The following is a 23,941-nucleotide window of genomic DNA, read 5'->3' as shown; positions in this document are numbered from 1 at the left end:
CTGATTCGCACTGAGCCAGGCCATTGCATCTTTGGCATTATGGGAGCTAAACTGACCATAGGCTATTTGAGCAGGAATAAAGTTTGCCGATTCAATGGAGGTTTGAATCTTAATGTGTATTTTGCTTCTTACAGAGTGCAGCCGCTGCTCCAAGTCCAGTGCTTGGAAACATTCCTCCCAATGATGGGGTACCAGGAGGCCCTATTCCTCCAGGCTTTTTTCAGGTACAAACTTTATTTTTATCTTTACTTGAAAATATTTTGAATGATTTGTACCAGATTTACAAAAAATGTTTGAATTAATGCATCTTTACTGTCTCGATGCGAGATTTATTTCCTTATTTTGTGCTTTCAAGGTTTTTGTTTGGTGGGTGGGTACAAGGAGATTTGAAATCCCCTCCTCCCATCTGATTTTTAATCAGTTCATCCACTTCGTGCTCCACAGGCAAAAAGCACAATTATGTATTGGGCATTGTGCAAATAGGCCTGGCACTTCTGCTCCCAATTAATTGGAAAGTCTGCCAATTTACCGTGTGCGCACGAGATAGTGAGCCATGTGTTGGTGCACTATTGCATTCCACAGGTAGATATAAAGTGGACCAGATTCAATTGAGTAGGCAAGAGTGGCAGGCAGACCCAAAACGCAAACTTGTTATCAGTTGAGTACACCCAATATCCAAATCATTGCCTCATTGCAGTTTTTAAACTGCTGGTTTTTAATCTTGATTCTTTTTGCTGTGATTTCTATATTTGGGAATCTTGAGAAGTATTTGCCTTTCTAAAGGTGCAGGTGAGTTTAGATGAGTTTCAAACTAAAGCTTAGACTGACTGCACATTGATTTCTGTCGACAGATTCCACATTGGAATCTCATATTGGGGATGTGACTGCCGAACCTGAGCAAGGAGCCAGGGATTTATTGGCCATTAGTGTTTCCTTTGTTGAATGTAAGAAAGAAAGAACTTGCATTTATATAGCACTTTTCACAACCTCTAGATGCCCCAAAGTGCTTTACAGCCAGTGAAATGCTTTTAAAGTGTAGTCACTGTTGTACTGTAGGGATGTACTCTTTGTGCTGTCAGTGCCGAATGGAATGGTTTGGGTGTGCATGGTGAAGGGATGCGTGATCACGTATGTGCGCTCCTCAGTCCAGATCAGTGTTTGCGGATTTTATTTTCCACCCAGGAATTGAGTATGTTGAGCAGGGTAAAAGTGATGATTTAATTCCTTCCCATTAATTCTTTTGTTTATTGAATTTAGAACACACATAGCTGCATCAACATTGGGAATTGGAGTATTTTTCAGGACACTGCTATGTTTGGTATGGTTATGTTGTCTCGCGTGTGGCCATCTACCACTGATGGTTTTGGCTGGTCACTGGAGCTCAGAAGTATTGAGCCAGACCAGTGCTTGCAACGGTTTTGTCAAGTAATGGATTAGTGGGAAGTGTGACTGAGCCACAGAAATCAGGAAAATTCCAGATTGTGCTATAATTGATCTCCGTGCCCTTGGGCTAGGGAGGGGAAAAATCAGCCACTCCCGATGACGGTGCAATGACAAACTGGGAAGTTTGCATGTGTAGATGTCTGTGGAGGATATTGGGCTCATCTATCGTGCCCTTCAAAGTTGAATTGCACGGGCAGTCATCAACTTCACTTTGAGCTCACACATGAAAAATGCCCTGTTGGATGAGGTTCTGAAGAGCAGCTTGTGCCCATGGAGCCATATTCCTCCATAAGGCAGCATCTTAGAATCATATAATCTTACAGCACAGAAGGAGGCCATTCGCTCCATTTTGCCTGTGCTGGCTCTGAGGATGTCCTGAGGTCATGAAAGGCGCTATATAAATGCAAGAGCCAGCCAATTAATCCCCCTCCCCTGCTCTTTCCCCATAGCCCTGCACATTTTTCCTTTTCAAGCACATATCCAATTCCCTTTTAAAAGTTACTATTGAATCTGCTTTCAGGCAGTGCATTCCAGATCATCATAACTCGCTGCGTAGAAAAAATTCTCTTCTCCTTCCCGCTGTTTCTTTTGCCAATTACCTTAGATCTGTGTCCTCTGGTTACCGACCCTTCTCACAGTAGAAATAGTTTCTCCTTATTTACTATCAAAACCCTTCATAATTTTGAACACTCTTAAATCTCCTCCTTTGCTGTAAGGGGAACAATCTCAGTTTATCTAGTCTTTCTGCATAACTGAAGTCCCTCATTCTCAGTATCATTTTGGTAAATCTTCTCTGCACTCACTCCAAGGCCTTGACAACCGAGAACAAAAAAAAGGGGAAAGGAAAATGAAATGATTTGTGAACCGTATTACCTCACCTTGTGTAGTCCATTTGTTTGGGTTAAGTTTCTTAAAGATGTTATTTTTTCCTCAAATTGAAAATTTGAATTAGAATCTCTTTGTACAGCTTTTAGCTCTTCTTTATCACGACCTAATGACGTTTGAAGGAATAGATGTTGCTTGTTGTGATAGGCATCATGTCTGAACCTCAGGAGGATTTTATAACAAACACGCAGTCAACTCACCAGAGAGCAGGCTTAATAGGGCCACATAATGGAAAAGGAAAAATGACATTCAGCACAAAGCCAGCAGGCAGATGTGTTAATTATGCAAGCACAGGAAATATGTAAATTGGTATTAATCTCACTCAGGGTCAGAAATTCCACTAGTCCCTGATCGGGACCAGCAGAAATTATTCTTCTAAGTCTAAACTAATAGATGTGCAGAGAGATTTCAACCAGGGAAGGAATAAAACATTCTGTAGTGTCTGAATGTGATTGCCAACTTGGTGCCATTACATGGACATTGCTACATTATAACAGTGACTGCACTTCAAAAGTACTTAATTGGCTGTAAAGCGCTTTGGGACATCCTCCGGTCACAAAAGGTGCTACATAAATGCAAGATCTTTATTTTGCTTTGTGGCCCCTGTCCACTAGAAACTGGCCCTGACCTCTTTCATGCAGGATCCTTACAGCAAAAGAAAGAGCAACAATTTATTATTGTAACATCAGAATAATTTATGGAGGGGACAATGATACAGAATTCATACCGTGTATGTTAAAGACTTCAATAAAGCTTGAGAGTTATAGGCTTGTCGTGCTGGGAGCAATTTGGGATGATAATTTACCACATGGAAGTGTATTGGCTTAAGTGTGAACTCTCTATACTGTATATGTGCTGAGACACTAAATAAACTTAGGGACAATACTGTTGGGTTTTGATGGACTCACCAATGGCTGAGGGGAGGGCGAAGTGCGTGGATTCACAGCCACAGTCTCAGTCTTTAGCTGCTTAACATAAGATGTCTGTTCCTTGTAGGATGGGAAAGTTAGCTGCACTCACCCTCAGCCCTGCTGGATATCTTTCTGAAGGCTGTTGCCAGAGGCCTTGTGAGGAAGTTACTTACCTGCTCTCCTGGGTGAGGGTGGGCTTAAAGAAGAGGTTGTCGATGACTTGGAAAGAAGCTTTTTAAATGTGAATGCAGTCTTACTCTTTCTAACTGCAGGTTAAACAGAAACTGTGCACTAGAGAATGCAGTTTTGGTTTCCCCCACCTCTCGAGTGGAGTTGCTGCAACACTACCAGGTGTAGTTAAAGCACGAAAAGTTTACATAGGTAGTTCCCATTATAACTATGGACATAAGAATTTATAATGGAAATATAAAAAATAAGGACAGAATGTATGACTTTAAAATGGGGACTGAATAATGTGTGCACGCCCTGCCCTCTAACATTGGTTCACCTTTTAAGATAACACTTGGCCTTGACTCCCCTTGTGCAGCGCCACAGCAGATCAACTAGTATCCATTCTCATTCCAACAATGGCCATTGGATGGTGATAGAGAATGGGCATCCTGCTGATTTGACCCTTACATCCAGCCCAGTGACTGAGGCCAAGTGTTGTACCTATACTACTACTTCAGCTTAGAGCCAACTCAGGACAAACCAAGGATGGAACCTTAGATATTCCAAATGTGATGGACTTAACAACACAATGGGTGGTGCATTCTCTCACTGAACCATTGTGGGTTTTTTGCTAAGAAGTGGGGGTGGGGAGGGGGTGGTAGCAGTAATGAGTTGTCTTGAATTGTAGCCACAAGATCCAATAGTCATACAGGATCTGAAGTGGGACTTCTGTTGAATTGAACCTTAAGCATGAAAGTTTTGGTTCTAAACCATGGCAATAGCACTAAGCGAAAATTTCACATCAGCAAATTAATATTGAAGAATACATTGACTTGTGGCACCATTTTAAATCCAAATCTACTTGAAGTGTAAAAGATTGAATAGATTTTTAAATTTGTCCTTCCAAACATGGGTTGTGCTGGGAGAGCACGTTGGACAATATAAACACACTGATGAAGGACTGATGGTTCGCCACTGTTGGTGGAAGCAGTTTGAGGTGATGAAGTAAGAGTATCGCAGAAGCAGTGTATCGTAAAGTAATGCATGTTGGCACACGTGTACTTTTTTTCACTTTCTAAAGTGTATTGGTACCAATACTCTCGATAACCCAAGTACATCACTGAGATAGTATAATAGTATTTCCTCTGAGAAAATCAGAGGCTCTGCCACTAAAACAGCCTCTTGTTTTGATCCTTGTACTGCCTGAAAAAGGGGTGGGGGTTAGTGATGGTCCTAACTAAACCTTCAGCAAATGCTTTCACAGTTGTCTTCATCCAACTCTGGTTTCCAGTGATCTGGCATCCTCCCTAGATTCTTACCAGAAATGGACATACCAGTGAGCATTGCCATATAGACCATGTATCTAGTGTACTTAAATGCTACCCTGTTCTTGCAACCTGTGAGTGTCCATTGATGCAGCAGAGGTGTTCTATTCTGCTTCACCATATAAGTTCCTGGTCTCTGCTGTGCCCTAGGGAGAGGTTTATGGGAGAAATACATCCATTTCCTGAGCATTACTTTTGGACTCTGAATTTATGTTACTTTGAGGATTTGATCTTTATTGCGTTATGAGCATCTTTGGTACCAGGCATAGCAGCTCGGCTGTCACACGCACATCTAAGTTAGTTCCTCAGTGCTTCAAAACTCTGGAATTCATATTGTTCTCTCCTCATCTAATGTGGCTGACTTGTGCTGTGGTGCAGTGTTGGCTGCCCTGAATCACATCACTTAAGTGGCCATCCTTCATTTGTGAACCTAGACAGTCAGGGGTAGCAGGTTATTCAACCGTGAGAAGGCATTGCAGCATACATGCACCTTCCAGCAGGGGTCACTAGATAGTGATCAGAAGTAGAAACCCTGAGTGATTTCTCCCCATCAATGTTTCCCCCCCCCCCCCCCCGCAAAGAGATGAGTGCACTTTGAGGTCAATTATAGCACCCCACCACTGAACTGTCTTGGTGCTTGTTTTTTCAAACTTGCAAGATAGGTGTGATTGCTTTCTATCTCGCTTCTTGCCTAAAAGATAATTCTATATGAACCAAAGAGTTATCTAATGTTCACGGTACAGTTTTTCATTTATAATTCAAGGAAGATTTATATCTGTTCTACCTTAAATTGGAAACTTTTAGGCTGCAGCAATCTGGTTTTCTTTTCTATGAAAACTAGCCATGTAGAGTTCGAACCTCCACTGATGAAATGGAAAGTTGCTCATAAATCAATGTCCACTGCTGTGTTTGCTATGCATCAGCAGTTAGTCTGCAGCATGTTGAATAACAAAGCAGCCAGGCCTGTGTGCCAACACTGCCCCCTAGTGCTTTTGTAGTGTACTACCAAGAAGTGAACAATGGATACATTATCTAAATTTGTACAGATCTTCAAATGGGATTTTGCACCAACCCGTGTGCAGGTGGAATTTCAGAATGATTACTGTAGAAAGAGGTGTTTGATGCGATGCTCGGTAGTATACACATTGTGTGCACTAGAGGAAGGGTCAGCGGGTCTGCTTGACTGTTCAGTCGCCACCTCGTAAAGATTTATTGTTCCACTGCCACACACATGCTTGCACTTTTTATTAATGCGACTCGTGTGTGTGTGTGTGTGTGTGTGTGTTGCAGTCGCTGCAAAATGTATTACAGTACCAGACGTGCTGGTTATTGCTAGCAGAATTGGGCAGAAATTCTGCAGGAGAGTACACTGCAATTTGTTTATTGATTAAAATATAATAAAACTGCCATATGCAATTTTACACTGCTTCATCCATATGATTATTTCAAGGCACTTCTCACCCTTCAGGATAGAGTACTGCTTAAACAAATCTGAACAGGGACCGTAGTTTCTAATAAGTGAGTTGGTGTAAACTTCAACCAATTTTTGGTGCTATCAACAAAATCTTGACGACACCGTGGGGTTCTTTCACCTAATATCAGACTCATACTTTTGCTATAATGCACTTCATATAGGTGGCACAGATGTTAAAATTGAATTGGTACTGCAAGTATAGGGCTATGTGTACATTGTGTTGTCCGTTGGGTACTGTGTGCAGGGCTGTGTCTACATTGTGTATGCTAATGATGCGTGTGCAGGGCTGCATGTACATTGTGTTGTATGTTGGATTCTGTGTGTACTTTGTGCTGTGTGCCCCAGCTACTGCATGGGCCAGATTGTGCTGTACTTTTTTTGAAATTAGACTCCAAGCTGATTTCAAAATGGACACAAGTTCCACAGGGGTCACATGATCAGTTACAGCTATCCATCACTAGTCCTGGATTAAAATGCTTTTCTGAATATATTTCTGACCATGCTCCCTACATTCCAATATTCCAAACTGGACAGTTGGCTGAACTTGTAAAAACATGGTTAAGAATTTTATTTTTTAAAAAAGCAGATTGTCCTTAACTTATGGACTCGGAATATTCCTGTAATGTGAAACCAATTGCATTCCTTCAAAAAACTGCTTGTCTCACATACATCCTGTTTCTTAGTTGCTGTAATATTGAGGTGCAGTGCGCAGTATGTTTAAACACAGTGTCTCTCGGGAGGCTGGGAGGAAGTGGACAGCCATGGTTTTAAAATGCTTTTGTTATGCAGACAGCCGGACCCTCCCACCTTTGCGTAGCGAGCTGGCAGGGAGGGATGTGATGTTTGTAGAAATGTTTACGTTGATGCTGCATCTGCAGTTACATTATCCAGAAAGTATCTGTCAGAAGCATTAGAGCAAGGGGTTGCAGTAGCCGCGAGGATTTGATTCATGCCTGAGAAATTGCTGTCAATTGGGAGGCTTCATGAGGTCTTGGATTTCCTGGGAGTGTCTTAACAGTTTTTTCAAGTGCTTGCAGCAGATGCATTAGCGTTACAGTAGCTTTGACAGAAGAGTCCTCAAGTTTATTGGAGCTACCAGTCAGTTAACTCTTCCATGAACATGTTGGCCGTTGGGAGCATAACCAAAAGATACTGTGGACAAGGGGAAAATTTCATTTGTAACCTAAATGTTTTGGAGAGTACTTGATGATACAAGTGCCTCAAAATAAATCCTGAAGCAAAAAAAGTAATCTGTTTGAGCTTTGAAGATGAAAACATTTTAAGTAAAATATGTTGTGGTTACATTGATAGTTCAAACTTGTCTGTCCTGGTGGAATGAGAGAGAGATTAACTTTTTACATTGATGTTTCTGCTTTGTGATTCTTCAGTTCACATAACCAACTCCCATTCTGTGGAAACACTTCATCATCTGTTCATTTTGTTTAAGATTGTGATTCCTTCCATTATACTAGGATAGGCAAGGTTGGCCTTTTTCAAAACTACAATAATTTAAAAAAAAATCTTGCTCCCCAATGGCTCCGTGAGTAAATGTACCCGTCTCTTGTGTTACTGAGGCGTACAGATGAGGAATGTATCCGCTTCGATCCCAGGTCTGTGCTGACTTAGTTGATCTCATTAGGGCAGTAGTTGCAGTGTTAGAATGGCAGCGTGGACTCCTGATGGAAAGTGTGGACAGAACAGAGCTGGGTTTGCTGTTAAGCCCCTTGGTTGAATAGCATCTCAGGCATATGCGAATTGCTATTGGTGCTTCGTGGCACTATATCCCAGGAAAAGTCCATACATTCAGGAGAGGAAGGGAGGAGGAGGAGGAGGAGGAAAATGTTTCCTTTAGGCAGCTAATTATCAGAGTGCTGCTGACTGAAATAACTTGAGGCAGTGCAGTGATTATTGAAGGAGATGGAAGCCTGCAGCCCAGTGTCTGCTCCTGTTCTCGCAGCTTGTGAGTTCCACTTCTTTGAGTAGACCTTCCAGAATTAAACCTGTTTTTAAATAAAAATGTGGTGGAATGTGTTTAATTTTGAAGTATTTCATGGTTTTACACAAGCTGAAAGCAAACTGGGCTTAGATGACGAGGTGGGGTGGAGTATCTGTGAGCAAAGTCCTCCCTCTTTGTGTCTTGTTTTTTTTTCTCCCCTCTGCTCTACAAAATTTGAAGATGTAAAACCTGAATCCCAGAATTCAAAAAATGCAGAACTGCCAGTGAGCGCTGCAACTTACTGGGTGGCTTCTTCCCTTTGCAAGTCTAGAAATGGAAATGGTTGGCTCAGTATCAAACTAATTGGTTCAAAAGCTTTATTTACTGCGTTTCGCCATGAATCTTTTAATGAAATGATGAGATGTAAATTCTGTAGTGTGTTCAGTTTTCACCAACACAAAAGAACTACAGGTGCAAATGCATTCCAGCTTCATTAACTTCCACTCCCTTTTAATTTGCGTAATTTCATTTTCTCTCTTGCTCGTTGCTGTTAATTAGGGCACCCTCTAATCAGTACTATTTATCACAGTGGTACTCATGTTTGGTAAAGCTGCTTTGCAGAATTGCTAAATGGCTAATTAATGTCTGTTAATTAAGAAAATTGCTCGTGGTAACAAACTACATTGTCGCTGGCAGCAGCCTAGAGACTAACACTTGTTGAAAGCACAAACATGGCAGGTCTGCGACAGCTGTTATACTTTTCTTTAAAAAAAATCTTTTGATTGGCTCTGCAATTCTCCGAGCCTCCTGCAACTTGATGCACTGACGCTGTAACCTCCCCTCCTCTACTCTCTAACCTCTCGCAGGGACCCCCAGGTTCTCAGCCCTCGCCACATACACAGCCGTCTCCTCACAATCCTAACAACATGATGGGACCCCACAATCAGGTAATGAGCTGGTGCAATTGCTTGCATTCTTTAATTCAAAGGGTCCAGCAAGAGTTTCTACATTTGACTAATGATTTGACTTTGCTTGCTGTTGTCTTATGTAGGAGACTCCTGATCTGGTTGTCCCCAGCAGTGAAACTTCCGTTTAGGGCTTTTCTGAATGAGATGGATTCAGTTTTTGTTTCTGTCAGCCCACAATTTGCTCTTTTTTAGGAAACATTTTCTTCCCTAATATTCTCCTGTCCTCTCCTAAAGGCATGCTTGGGGTATGGTTCTGTGGTGTTGGCTACCCTCTGGTAACTTGCTCAAGTGGCCATTCTTCATATGTGAGCCTTGTTGGTGAATGCTAGGAAGCTGTTTGTCTGTGGAGGACATCACAGCCAAGCCCAATCCAATGCTGTCCTGTCCTGCCCTGCCCTGCCCTGCCAGCAGACACACACACTTTTCCACAAGAGTCAATGGATAATGAATAGAAGCAGGCACCCTGGCTGAATTTGTTTTCTCCCTCTCTTACCCTGCCCAACACCTCTTTCTGGTCCAGAAGTACTGAGGCTAGTAGCACCTGAGCCTTTGTCCAGGCTGAGATAGGCTAACTTGGCACAGACCATGAGCTGTACCTTGGACCTCTTGGTTCACAAGGTTCAGTATCACCCCATATGGTGCATTTATCCACTGAGCCATTGGGAGAGGTGAAGCCCTCATCTTAAACTTGATATGTTAATCAATTTGATTGGCATATTAGCATCATAGGAACATGTACGACTTCAAAAAGAAGGGCCAATTCCCTCAGTTTTTGTTTGGAATCTTTGAATGGTGGTGGCCTGATGTTCAAAACTAAATGATCCTTGGGGGTTAGGAAGGTTCACTGATGGGGTAACTGGATTAGCCTTTCTTTAATTTGTCCTCCTATGATTGTAAATGCTTTTATATGTCCTCAGCTTAGTGAGCAGATCACTGTCCTAATCCATTGCCTACGAGCATTTTCATTTCTTTGAGACTGTGTTGCAAAATTGCACGTGTTGGAAGTGTTGATAGCTGAGTTCTTAAGTTATTGGTGATTTCATGTGTGTGTATATGTCTGTCTGTGTGTGTATATATGTACATACATATAAATGTGCAATATCTGTTAATAGCCTCGTTGCATGATATGTTATATCACATTACTCTGCAGTGCTGGGGAATGCCATCAAACAGCTGCTATCGACTTCTCAATCAATGAGTTCCTCAGTCACAGGGTCCGTTACATTGTGAACTCACTGCCTGCAAACTTGGGTATTTTTACTCATGATTTGTTGAATCCTTTGAACACATGACTCCGATGAGAAACCATTTGAAACTGTTGTGATGCTCCTGACAACCTGTTATAGTGCATGAATCCAAATTTATTGTGCTAAGATTCATATTTAATGTTTTAAAATATTGGTAGTTACTAATAAACATGGTCACTTTTTATTCCAAAAAAAAGTCTGGACAACATTTTTCATATTGATTTTCCCTTTTCCCTCTGATTTTAAATCATTTTTCCCTCCAGTACTGCTCCAAACTAGCCCAAGCAAAGCCAGGACACTTCTTTCCAAATTTGCCCTTCCCTTTCTGGGAGATGACCAAAAGAGAGTATTTCCGAAAAAGTATTTCACAAGAAAATTGGCAAATATTGGAATTGCAAATCTTGGTTTTGTGTATGACGAGATTTACCTCTTATGTGAATGTCTCAAATGTTGCAGCAGTGGTCTCTGAATGAATGGCCACTTGGGATTTATCTGCATTAATTTTTTTTTAAATGTTAAAGTGTATCATAGCTTTATTTGCTGGTAGGAACTATTGTCTGTAAATATATCTTTTTTTTGGTAAATTCATTTGTAAAATTGCTTAGTTTCCACTTTAGCAAGTTTGTAAAGTGAAACAAGTTCTTTGTAACCGAACAGAGATCGAGTTACATTTAATCTCTCTTACTTCGCAACTTTTACAGAGCCGAGTGTCTCATTCCTAAAGTGTAGCTGTAACAGCAACAGCTTTGGTTTGTGAGGGGTGTCCTTGGCACTGAACAGATCCCTTATTTTGCATCAAATCAATGCATGAGCCCTTTACTGTTTCATATGCCACTGACGTGGAATATGTTGCTTAATTATCCCAACCGGTTTGTTATTGTGAACGAAGATGGTTCAATATTACAGCTACAAACGTGCCTCTTTGGAGGGTCAGAGAAATTAAGGGTTGCAGGGGTACAGTATCCAGTCTATGATTAACTTTTTGTTTCTTTGGTATGATTCTGTTCTTTGGGACGTTTGAAGAAAAATTAAGTTTTATAAACATAGGAATTAATGTTCTTTAAAAAGTGAGTTGTGATTGTCTTTAATGTCATCTCAAAGTCCTCATTATTTTGGTCCAGATCCAGCATACAAGCAATGGCAAAGGCAAGTGATTTATTGCCGCAAGTGATGTATCACTCAGAAACCAGTATTTTCATTGCCTCCAGGATCTTTTATCCAAAACAAGAGTGCTTGGGCAGCAAATTGTGCTGCACACACAGCGAATGCAGGAATTCATAGGATTTGTTCAGATGTTGTAACACACAGCACCAGATCACTTGCCTAAGCTATGGTATTTTTTTACTGTTGCATGAATTTATAGGTTTTCCATTTTTTGAAAAAAATGTTTAAACTACGCGAGATGAAGATGTTCCAATTGTAGCAGATTGTAGATTTAACCAATTCTATGTGATTGCAGCCTTTTATGTCACCGCGATACGCAGGAGGTCCAAGGCCCCCCATCAGAATGGGAAGCCAGGTACTGTACCTACTGTGCGTCTATTACACTGCTACAATTAGTGCTCCCATCCTGTAAGGTTATTTAGTATACTGGCTTGCAGAGGTTGTTTAATACTGAGTGACTGTTCTAACAGTTTCCTGTATTACATGCTGATCTATGTTGTGGGCGGTGTCACCTGTGCAGTTTTGTTCGCTGCACTTCTTGTGCAAATATTGTGCTTTCACCTCGGATGATTTGAATGCCAGATCTGTGGAGACATGGAGCTGCTCTCTATGCATGCTCTTGCATGAAGACTGCCATTAGTGTCGCTGATTTCCCTTCTGAATCTCAAACTCTGACATACCAATAAGCTGTCAAAGTAGTGATTTTATCCCAGGAATTTTACTGAAGAATGTTGATTACAGTAAAAAAAAATGTTGAAATGTATAGCGACCTATCCCAGCCACTGTATAACAGAAGGGGAATCCAAGCTGAGAGCCTGGTTACAGAGATGATTCTCTTTAGCACTTGCCTGGTGTATCCACCTCGTTAGGACTTGGGACATTGCTAGTGAGAGCATATTTGCTTCTACAATATGCCCATGACACATAATTTCTTTGAAACCATCAAGAAAGCCATGGTATCTAAATTGGGAATTAAGAATGATTTGGGGACTCAGGTGACCTTGGATTTAAAAGTCTTTATATTGCTATTTGTTGGTTTCATTGTTGTCCGATTCCTTCAATTAAAATATGTTGTAGTGTCCATGTGTTTGGATTATCTGCCTCCAATCCCCTTGCCTGTGGAAGTGGCCCTCACTGAGGCATGTTTCTAGGAATATCAACTATCCTCTGGTACCTCCCCCCAAGTGGCCATTTTTCATCAAGTCTAGACATCAAGATTAGGCTATTCAATTGTGGCAGCATCACAGCTGAGTCTGATCCTACCCTCCACCACTGTCCACTGCTGCTGGGAGTGCATGATGATCAGGAGTGGGAAATCTTACACCCTCTTTCCCCTAAAGCCTAGGAGGCATTAAGCTCAATTTTAGTGCTCTCACCTCCACTATCTCAACATTTGCCACCAGAACTATTGGGTTTGCTTGTCTGTTACTTCTTTAATCAGTTGGGTTCCTCTTCCTCCCCCTTCCCCATCCCCTGATAAAACCTGTTGCAGTAAGGAAAGATTTAATTTCACCAGTAACCCAAATCGGAACCTGAACTTGCCCAACTGATTTTAAATGAGTTTAACCTTATTTTTTGGCAGCTCTGGCAATTGAATGCTCAACTATTCCACATGACCGGGCCACTTTTTAAAAAAATTATAAGCAGTACTGCGTAGATCTGTTGCTTTTCTCCTTTTCCACCATCCTTTTAACTTGGGGGTTTCTCCAAAATGTTGGACAGCAGCTTCATTTCCAGAATGTGAGCACAGTTCTTAAGATGCGCTCATGCTTCTAACACCCTATGATCTGATGAAATGCTGCTTCCATTTCCTCTGTGTAACACCAAGCTCATTCATTATTCCTTTAGTAAATGTCAGCTGATTGCAGGAGCATTGTGTCCAGAGACCCCACGCTGCTTCCGGACAGGATTAAATAACTTTTGGTGCTGCATGTCAAACCCACACCTTTCTTCCTAAAGTGAATTGGATATCATTGGGGTTCTCCGCAACAGTATCTGAAGCTGCCCTGCACCAGTTCAGTTGTTACATTGGAACAGCAGTGTTCACTGGCTTTATCTCCAGGAGCACAGTCCTCACCAATAGCTTTTTTGAGGGCCATTCTGGAGTGCTGTAACTTGCCGTACTGTGGAGTGGTGGGATTTAAGAATGGTATTCTCTGAATGATGCACTTCTCATTTCAGTCAGGCCACAGTAGGCAATTACCAAGCCATTACGAGTCTGGTGGGATGTTGCTCAAATTCAGTGTTAATAGAACCTTTTCCTTGTATAGAAGGTGGAATAATCCATACCTCATTTTGCTGGACAGCAAGAAAAGGAGAGGGAACAGTGTTGAATTTCAGTTCCGTCTACTGTCCCATAGCTAGTCAGGCCATGAATAGAGGTGTAGAGGCACACTGGAGCAGAAATTTTAATGGAAGCCATAAATGAAGGGGAGGTGAGCCTTAAATGGCTCCAGGCTGTATCATGAGTGCTGATGCACTGGGGTGGGGGGGTGGACCCTGCACTGCACCCAACCGAGTGTGCGCTACTGTATGGTGTTCCCAGTGTGCCTAATAGGGTGGTAGCAACAGAAGTGCTGACTGACCTTGAAGAACTCAGTGTGAAATGGAGCTTGTACATTGCGGTTGTGTAAAACCAATTGGTTAGACAATTTTCAATGGCTAATATTAAAGTCTTTTTTCCCCTCAAATTTGGGAGAGTTGTGCAGGAAAGGATATTTTTATTAAAATAGTAACTTCAAGGTACACCCAGCCAGAATTGTTGCTGAGTTAATGATTCTGCAACAATGCACTGTTATGCTGCCAAAATTATTGCTTTGGCCACGTTTTCTAATCTTTATCCTACAGTTTCTTTTTTTTGTTTTGTGATGTTTTGGAATCAAAAACGGTTACTTTTTGAGAATTGCTTGAAATTATAGTGGGTGTGGCCAATATCTCCCATTAATATAATAAATAGCTCATGGATTACCTTGATTACTAGAAGATTTGTAAAGATCGGCTCTGAATCATAAGATGTTTGATCCTGGGCCTTTTCCTAATTTCTTAACCCAAGACACAGCTTTGTTCATTTTGTCATGAGCTTGTTTTCATTATGTGAGGTCTCTTCGAGTGGAACTTGACTGTCAAAACACTCAAAACTTGAAAGAAATAATCGTAGCTCCACCAATGGTCCAGTGCCGAGCTGAGCCCTGTAGATGACCCTGGGAGGGACAGAATCTGCAAGAATCTCCACTCCAAATCACTATCCATTGACCTCTAATAGAAAACGTGTGTCTGGAGATTGGGAGAGAGCAGGATAGGGTTGGTTTGTGAGCTCTCCACAGTTGGAACAGCCAACTAACATTCACTGTTTAAGCTCACACACAAAAGATTACTACTTGGGCAAAGTCATGGAGAGCTGCAAATGCCTTATGGACCCGTACCCTGGGAAGAATCAGTGTCTTCAGGAGAGATGGGAAGAAAACTGGAGAGGGGTGGGAGTCATTTTAGTACTTTAGCATATGTTTATTTTATATAATGACTTTGTAATTCAATTTTCTGTACAATTGTTATTGGTTTTTAAATTTCTAAGTTACAGGAGTGCACTTGTGGAAAATTGCTGATAACTGGAAGTGTACAGGAAGTATTAGAGTTGGGTGTGGGATGTTTTAGTTGTAGATTTCAGCTGTCTGTTTTCTTTTTCTCACTCTCCCCTCCTTCCTCTCTTCTCCCCTCCCAACACACACTCCCCCTCCTTCCTCTCCATCACTCACTCGCTCTTTGCCCCCTCCTCGCTCGCTCTTTGCCTCACTCTCCTTTCCCCCCACCCCCCTCCCCAACTGGCACACGAGCATCCATGTACGTCTTATTCTGAGCTGGAGTAATGGCAGATGTTCTGAAATTGGGCGCTGTATAGTGACACTGCAATTATTTTCAGCCCCCAGGTGGTGTTCCCGGTGCCCAGCCTTTGCTACCCAACACATTGGATCCCACACGACAGCAAGGTGAGATGTGTTCACAGCTCCACCGAGGTTTTAAAAATATTTCTGTGGTGTGCATTTAATAAGAGTTTCTTCTCCCTTTTATAGGACACCCTGGTATGGGTGGGCCAATGCAGAGAATGAATCCTCCTCCACGAGGAATGGGCCCGATGGGACAGCAGGTAAGCAGCACAGGAGCAGCGTACTTTCAGCTTCTAGTCTTACACTTGGAACATTCTTGTATTGAAATATTCTAATTTAATTTTCAGTGGCCACTTGTTGAAGAGCTAGTCCTGGCCTCCTCCTGTCCTGTAATTTCTCTGTTCCCATGATGAATCTTATATTTTGTGCATTTAGATTGTGCAGCTCAATTGTAAACAAGCGCTTGATTTTTTTTTCAGATGAAGTAGTATTTGGAATTCTCCAATGGCTAGTGAATAAGTGCGCCATATAGTATGGTACTGAGCCATGGAGATCAGTAAGATACCAGGTTTAATCTGCAAATTGTGCTTAGTTAGCTGATCTGGAGTTGGAGTGCAACAATTGTTCACAGTGCCCCTGATCTAGAAAGGGAGAAAAAAATCAGCCAGAATGAATGTTCCCCTCTGAGCCTTGGCTTAAAGATAGCACTCTTGCTTCTGAGTCAGAAGGTTGTGGGTTCAGCCCCCACTCCAGAGATTTGAGCACGTAATCTAGGCTGACACTCAGTGTAGTATTGAGGGAGTGCTGCACCGTTGGAGGTGCCATTTTGGATGAGACATTAAACCAAGGTCCCATCCCCCCCTCTCGGGTGGATATGAAAGATCCCATAACACTGTTCAGTGAAGAGCAGGGGAGTTCTCTTGGTGTCATAGTCAATATTTATTCCTCAACTAACATCACCAAAACAGATTATCTGATCAGTAATCTCATTGCTGTTTGTGGGATCTTGCTGTCCTTACTGGTCTTCCTTTGTCTTGTGTTCCATAAACTCCAACTTGTCCAAAATGCAGCTGCCCAAACCAAACCCTGTGCTGCAACAAACCCCATTCTTATGTGAGCTCCGTCCTTACAAACTTGCACTGGTTCCCTGTCTCCCAGTGTGTTAAATGTGAAGCCCTCGTCCTCATGTGCCTCTCTGGCCTCACTCCACCCTGCCTCTGCAAACTCCTCCAGACTTACTTTCCCTCCCACGCCCTTCAGTATTCCAACCCTGGCTTCATGTGCACCCTTCTTTCCTCCCCATCAGTAGTGACGGAGCTTTCAGTTGCCTAAACCCTAATTTCTTGAATCCCTATTCAAACCTCTCTACTTTTCTCTCCTCCTTTTAAAAACCTTCTCAAAACCCATCTTTGCATCTAAACCTTCAATCACACCCCCTAAACTCTCTCCCATGGGTTGGCGTTCTGTTCCTCTTACTACTACTCTGTAAAGTGCCTTGGAACATTTTGTGTTTTCAGAAGTGCCAAATGGTGCAAGTTGGGTAGAAGTGGTAGTAGTTAAGAATGTTAGATCTTGCTTGTTTCTTCGGATTTTTTTTTACACACTTTTAAGTGCCAAAAGGCCACTTTAGTGCCTGAATAAAAGGAAAGATGTGTATTATCACAATGTTACCCCTTTAATATTTGGGTAATATCAGTGAACGTTTGGTAGAAATTGCATATTTAAGAGTTGGAAAATACAATGCTGTATCATAGGCATGCCCAGCATCAAATCTCAATGCTAGCTGATTTTCACACCGTTACCCTTTCTGACTCGATCAGGTTTTGTAGCCTGGAAAAGGCAAGTCACCAAGCCAATGGGAATAAAAGAAAATGGGATGTGCTGCTTGTGAATTAATTGAATGCATGATTGAGCTGAATCTCCAATGCTGCTGATGTCTGAGGGAGGGGGTGGAGGGGGGTGGGGGAGATGGTTGGATAAGGTGCAGGGAGACAAACAACAGTCTCTCCACAACTGCAAGTTGGGTTTGAATTCTGCCCAAGAAAGATTTTGAGGCTGAGCACAGGCTTGTTGATGTCAGCTGGGACTGTTTTCTTTTTAGCACAAGTCTTAGGACCTGCATTATAACTTACTAACTAACATTCTTTTTTTCTTTCCCCTCCGTCCCCTTCTCTGGTTTTCTTCTCGATATGGTAGTCTGATCCTTGGTTATCATTGCAGAACTACGGCGGTTCAATGAGACCTCCACCCAATTCAATAGGTCCAGGCATGGCTGGAATGAACATGTAAGTCTCTTACCTGTGTTTAGATAAGTCATTGTTAAAAATTGGGAAAGTCGCTTTTAATAAAATTGATGATTGCTTTGCAAGGTTTTTTTTGGCTGAGATCTGTTGCATGTTTTTAAATGTTAAGTGAGGAAAATTTCAAGTAAGTTTTTCTCCTTTTGACTACTTTGAAGAGTTTAAAACTCTAATACCATGGATGACTTTACTTATACTGAATTTTAAATTAAGCTAAAGACAATTAAAGACTTAGTGCTGCAAGAATGGATTATGTGAGTTAATGCATGGAGAAAATAAATGCATTTAATATATGTTCGTTGTAGGGGTCCAGGAGCTGGGCGACCATGGCCTAATCCTTCCAATGCTAACTCGGTAAGTCGTGCTGTATCTAGGAACGTGTTTTGTTTCTATTTATTTATTCCTTGTTGCACAAGGAATAAATAAATTAAAGCCTTTTCTACCAATTTCATTATCAATGACGGGCTGTAGACCCAGGTTGATGTCATTGAAAAAATATGTTCATTTCACAGTCCATTTCATAACTTCTGTGTTTAATTACCGTTATAATAGTAGTAAGGAGCTCCTAGTTAGCCTAGTTAAAAATTGAATGAAAACTTGTAGCTACATGCTTTATTAGCCCATTCCTTGTGTATTGATTGCACACTTCCCTTATAACGGATGCCACTCTTTTTTTATGGCTTATTAGCCGTTATGAAATGGACTGTGAAATGCACATATTTTTTCAATGATATCAACCTGGGTCTACAGCCTGTCATTGATAATGAAATTGGTAGAAACGGCTTTCATTTTGATATTCGTTAATCAGTAATGCCTTGGGGAAATATTTTTTTTATATCGATCCAGGGTGTATATAAATAAAATGTTACCTGCATCTGCCTATTACGATGGACTCTTCATTTATTAGTTTCCATGTACCATGAATAAGTTGGGCAGTCTGGCAGGAAAAATATTAGAGATTACTTTTCTAATAGGAGGTAATCATTCTGTACTATATGATCTTTCTCAGCCTACTTGCAGTGCCTCTATGTGGCATATCATCTCTTCTGTTTTCATTTCCCCCATTTTCAATATCAATTGCTTTCACATCATTTCAAATAACAAAAGAAATTTTTTCTCACATTCTTAGCAACTTATCCTTATTTCAGTTTTTGTCATGCTTGGTATTCCATCTCATACATTTTTGCTTCTTCTGATTTGTTTGCAAATTCTTTCCACTGATTGATTACAAATGGTGAATCCTGTGAATTCTTACCACAGTTGGAAGGTAGGTTCAAGCAGTTTGTGATTTTCACAAACTGATAAAATCCAAAATGGCTGCACTGGCAATGTCTTAAATCAATGGTGCTTGTAATACAACCGGAGAGTTGTTTTGGGCCAGCCTTTCCTTCGCCTGGAGCCCTTGATAAACTCGCTATTCCATGCTACTCTGGGACCTCATTTATCGTCTCCCTAGCTGTGGGATATTGAAAGCTAGGATTCAGTGCTCCTTTTACTATTAGGTGCCAGTGTTATTCACTATCCTTGCAGCAAATGGAAGGGCTCTATTAAAACAGAATTATTGATCTTGTAGTTTTATTCCTTTTTTTTGGGTTGGTGCTGCCTTACATAGAATTACATATAATTAACAGCACAGAAACAGGCCATTCGGCCTAACTGGCTTATGCTGTTGTTTATGCTTCACATGAGGCTCCTCCCACTCTACTTCATCTAACCCAATCAGCATTTCCTTCTATTCCTTTCTTCCTCGTGTACTTATCTAGCTTCCCCTTAAATGCATCTATGCTATTTGTCTCAACTACTGCATGTGATTGCAAGTTCCACATTCTAACCACTCTCTAGGTAAAGAAGTTTCTCCTGAATTCCTTATTGGATTTATTAGTGACTGTCATATTTATGACCCCTAGTTTTAGACTCCCCAAGTGGAAACTTCTTCCCTATGTCTACCCTCTCAAACCCCTTCATAATTTTAAAGACCTCCATTAGGTTACCCCTCAGCCTTCTCTTTTCGAGAGAAAATAACCCCAGCTTGTTCAGTCTTTCCTGATAGTTATGACCGCATTATTATTAGATAACTACCTACAGCGGCATGATTGAGATCAGCAGTTCATTTTGGAGTGGGGGGATTTTGAGCACAAATCAAACATGTTGTGGTATTCAAATGAGTGGTTGTGTTCACAATTTTCTAATGCTGCCTTAAATCGCCAAAGTCATCACCCATTTAAGTTCTGCTCAAATCTCTTATCTTTTGTGCTACCAATTGCAAACGGAGAAAGGAAATGGGGTTTATCAAATTGACACAGTGCATTGGTAGCATTCTATTCAGGGGCCGATGAGACTCCTGAGCCATAACATTGGTGCCGAAAGGTCAGGAGAGCAATTACTGTCTCGGTGATTGCAATGAATCCCAAAAAACACAACAAAAAGTTTATTGCAGTGCATGCAATTCAGACAGTGCACAGCAAAGTAGAGAGCTGTCAGATATGATGCTTATTCCCACGCAACCATCAAGGACATTCACAACGTGTTTCAACTATGTAAATATACAACCAGTATTAGATATTGTTTGTGGCCTCAGGGTCTCTGCAAAGCATCTTTCAATGATGTACCTATGCATGAGACCCTTTTGCCTATTTTTCTCCTCTTGGAATTGTTGTCTCCTTGCCGGGATACTGTCCTGCTGACACCTTTCCCAATGGCCATTATCCACGTACGCCTTAGCAGCGGATGCTGGCAGCCAGTTGGCCACAAGGGCTATCGTAGTCAAGTTTGATCCTATCCTTTCCTCATCTGATGTCCACAAAAGCGTAATTTCCAGCAGTGCTCACCAGACAGCGATGAGGACAGGGGCCATTAGTTGCAGTTTCCCATCCCTAACCCAGGGTGGCTGAGGCAGATTTTAGTATCCTTACTGCGGCCCCAGCTGGAGTCTGGTAACTCAGCAGAGACAAGGGATTGAGAGGGTCCTGGTCTGTGCGGCTCAGCTGAGGCGGAGACCATCGTTTCAAATGTTTATCTACTCTTTGAGAAGAGTAGCTAATTATTTGCTGCAGAGGAAGCTATAGGGCAATGGGGAGAATATAGAGCTATGGGCTAGCACTTACACAATGGATGAAATGGCCACCTTCCATGCTGTGACCTATAGGGGAGCCAACTGGACCCATGGAAGGCTAAGTGACTGGGTGGGAGTACACTCTGGTAGGAGCCAGGACTTCTGCTGTCTCTACTTTGAGACCATTAAGGTTCCTGGCAAATATATTTTTTTTAAAATCTTGATTTTAAAATGGTTTGGGAATGCTGCCACCTGTGCTCTGACTCCCGTCTTGCTGGACACCTGCCCCTTGACTTTGACAGTCCTAGAAATTCCAGTACTTAGCTTCCCAATGCTAACTGCAGAGCTTTTGCACTCTTACTGCAAGGATTGGGAAGAGGATCCCCTTGTGTTTGGAATCATTTGGGATTAGCTGCACCGTCAGAGCTTAGTAGACTATCTGAGAATGTTGCTAGACTGGGGAGAGATGAAAGGTAGATGAGGAAAAAGCAAGACCGTTTGAACCTGTGCCATTGTATGACCTAAGCGTTTTTAAAAATATAATTAAAGAGCACTATCTTCATGAAAAAGTGTCGGGCAAACTTTTGTTTGTAAGAGAGAGGGAGGCCACAAGTATTGTTCTCATGAAGCTGTGCACAAGTGACATGTTTTGAACAGTTTACGTAATTCTGTCTTTCATAAGCTAACACTTTTCCATGACCACCATCTCCCTTAGTATGATCTTGTTCAAACAAGTTTCAACAAAACTTGCCAGAGCAACTTTATTTTTAGTCATCTGTATGTTATTCCCATTGTTTTGTATTTTAAAAGTTGCTGGACTTCAAATTGGGACTTGACTGGGAATCTCTGTGACACAGGACCTATAGCCTAGTTTGTTCAGAAGTAGTAAAACTCGTCTCTTGAGATGTATAAACTATCCTGCTTAACACGTGATCTATTTCACATCCTTAACAAGAGGCTTCCTTGGTTCACGATTTACTATGGGTCAGACTGCTTTTGAATGATTTATCAAACTAAATGATCAATAGTGTGCTTGGGAGGTTATGAGCATTACTTCCCTTTATAACAGATGGTCTTTGAGCTACCTGTTCTAAATATTCTAGCTCTAGGTTCATTTAATGCATAATAACAATTAGCAGAAGAACTGTTTTTTTTCCTTAAGCCATACTGTGCTTCGCATTTATCTGCAAGATGAGTTGAATGAATGCCTTTGATCAGTCTCTGTCATAATGATTCCTGCAGTAGTAACGGTAGATAAAAGCATTTTCAGGTAGTTTCCCCGATAACTGGTGGGTAAATGCATGTATTTGTGGTATTAAGCAAACACAGTGGAAGGTGCAGTCCATGGTCCATGCTGAGTTAGTTTTGTGTCAACCAGAGTGGCAGCGAAGATGCTACAATTGGCCCGGTATCATCTCACTTCGTGGCTTCATGTCCCACTCCAGAGACTTGAGCACAAAATCTAGGCTGACACTCCAGTACTGAAAGAGTGCTACACTGTCGGAGGTGCTGTCTTTCGGATGAGTCATTAACCCAAGGCCCTGTGTGCCCTCTCAGATGGACATAAAAAATCCCATGACACTATTTCAAAGAAGAGCAGGGGAGTTCTCCCCGTTGTCCTGGCCATTATTTATCCCTCAACCAGCATCACTAAAACAGATTATCCAGTCATTATCACATTGCTGTTTGTGGGATCTGGCTGTGCACAAATTGGCTGCCGCATGGTCTTGCATTACAACAGTGACTACACTTCAGAAGTTGGCTGTAAAGAGCTTTGGGACATCCTGAGGTCATGAAAGGTGCTACATAAATGCATGTCTTTATTTCTTGTTGCCCATGAGCTAAGGAGAGGGGAAATAAAATCAGTCAGGGTTTTATCAACCTGTTAATTGCTATCTGGAGAATCCTGCTTGCCAATGGGTGGCAGGATTGGAATTGGCTCTATCGTCCTCTTGGTTAAATAATTTGCCAATACTTGTGCCAGGCTTACATGTGAACAATGGCCATATGGACAAGGGTTATTGGTGCCTTCTAGAGAGATGGGGCAAAAAACAAGGAAATAAAACAAGAAATGGACAGGTTGGAAAAGCGTTTTAACCTCTATTCAAAAAGTAGACTTTAAATTCCTATCAACTTAGGTTTTGAGGCAAATTGCTGCAAATCATTATGCAAATCAAACCATACTCCTAATCCTTGAGCAGAGTTTGAGACTGGCTTCATTAATGTTTGGTAAATGTTATTTTAAAACTCTAAAATGTGATGTTTTCACTTACAGATTCCATACTCCTCTTCGTCTCCTGGTACATATGGGGTATGTATATGTATTTTGGGCACGTTTTGCACAGTACAAATGTTTGTAGAGGAAGAAAAATTATAAGACTTCTGGAGTTGACCTGAAGTGATTAATGTAGGAAATTTCAAACTGAAATGTCTATAGATAGGTTCTGGCTTATGGGGATGAGTTCGACTCTATCACAGAGGGAAGGACAGTAGGGAAGGGAATCTCTACAGACCTGGGAATTGGGCATTGAGGGAGATGATCAAGCTGGCAAAGGAAGAAAAAGATAGCTTACTTCTGCCCCCAAACAAAGAAAGTATACTTTGGAGATGGTTTTTGCCCTAGCACCTGAATTGACACATGTCTTAATACTCTAGAATGTACTCAAGACTACAGATTCAGAATGTTGAAAATCCTTTAATCTAAGAAAAACTGTCACAGTAAAAACGCTGTTCTGCTTCAGTTAAGTTTCAAAGATACAATTTACATTTATTTTTTTTAAAAAGAAATTACCCTTAATTCTTGAATTGACCACAGCAGCATTTAATATTTTGCCAACCTGGTGAGTGATTTGCACAAAGTGCAGAACTTGGAAAATATCTGGTACTGGCTCCCACTGAAAGTAGTTGTAAAGGTAAAAGGGATCTGCTCCCACAGAAAGGGACCATGTAGGTCAAACAGTATGGTCTGCTTCGACAGAAAGGGACCCCGGAGATAAAATGACTGAGCAAAAGGTGATGTTTCAACAATGTTTTTAATTGTAGATTAAAGTCCATCTATGACCAGGGACTAAGGCTGGTTAAGGTCTAGAAGCAGGCAAATTTTCTGTGGACGCTCATAAAACCTTTAAAGTTCATTAGACTGCTTTCTAGAGTTGTATTGAGACTATTTGGCGACGCACCGAGT

The 23,941-nt window shown here is 41.4% G+C and overlaps 1 protein-coding gene across 8 annotated transcripts in view; it reads left to right on the top strand.

Moving 5' to 3' along the window:
- ssbp3a (single stranded DNA binding protein 3a) overlaps positions 1-23,941 on the top strand; it is a 138,400-nt gene that overhangs the window by 107,009 nt on the left and 7,450 nt on the right. For 2 of the 8 annotated variants that reach the window (XM_067990559.1, XM_067990562.1), the window contains exons 5-12: positions 135-224; positions 9,012-9,092; positions 11,820-11,879; positions 15,441-15,507; positions 15,592-15,665; positions 17,626-17,690; positions 18,011-18,059; positions 23,033-23,068. In XM_067990559.1, coding sequence (XP_067846660.1) covers positions 135-224; positions 9,012-9,092; positions 11,820-11,879; positions 15,441-15,507; positions 15,592-15,665; positions 17,626-17,690; positions 18,011-18,059; positions 23,033-23,068 — 522 coding nt within the window. Of the gene's footprint in view, positions 1-134; positions 225-9,011; positions 9,093-11,819; positions 11,880-15,440; positions 15,508-15,591; positions 15,666-17,601; positions 17,691-18,010; positions 18,060-23,032; positions 23,069-23,941 lie in introns of all 8 variants that reach the window. The other 6 variants (XM_067990558.1, XM_067990560.1, XM_067990563.1 and 3 more) reach the window with 3 other exon arrangements.

Source organism: Heptranchias perlo, chromosome 9 (assembly GCF_035084215.1).
Source record: "Heptranchias perlo isolate sHepPer1 chromosome 9, sHepPer1.hap1, whole genome shotgun sequence".
Taxonomy (NCBI): domain Eukaryota; kingdom Metazoa; phylum Chordata; class Chondrichthyes; order Hexanchiformes; family Hexanchidae; genus Heptranchias; species Heptranchias perlo.
Note: the sequence above shows the minus strand (reverse complement) of the source record. Positions and strands in the feature narration are given on the sequence as shown.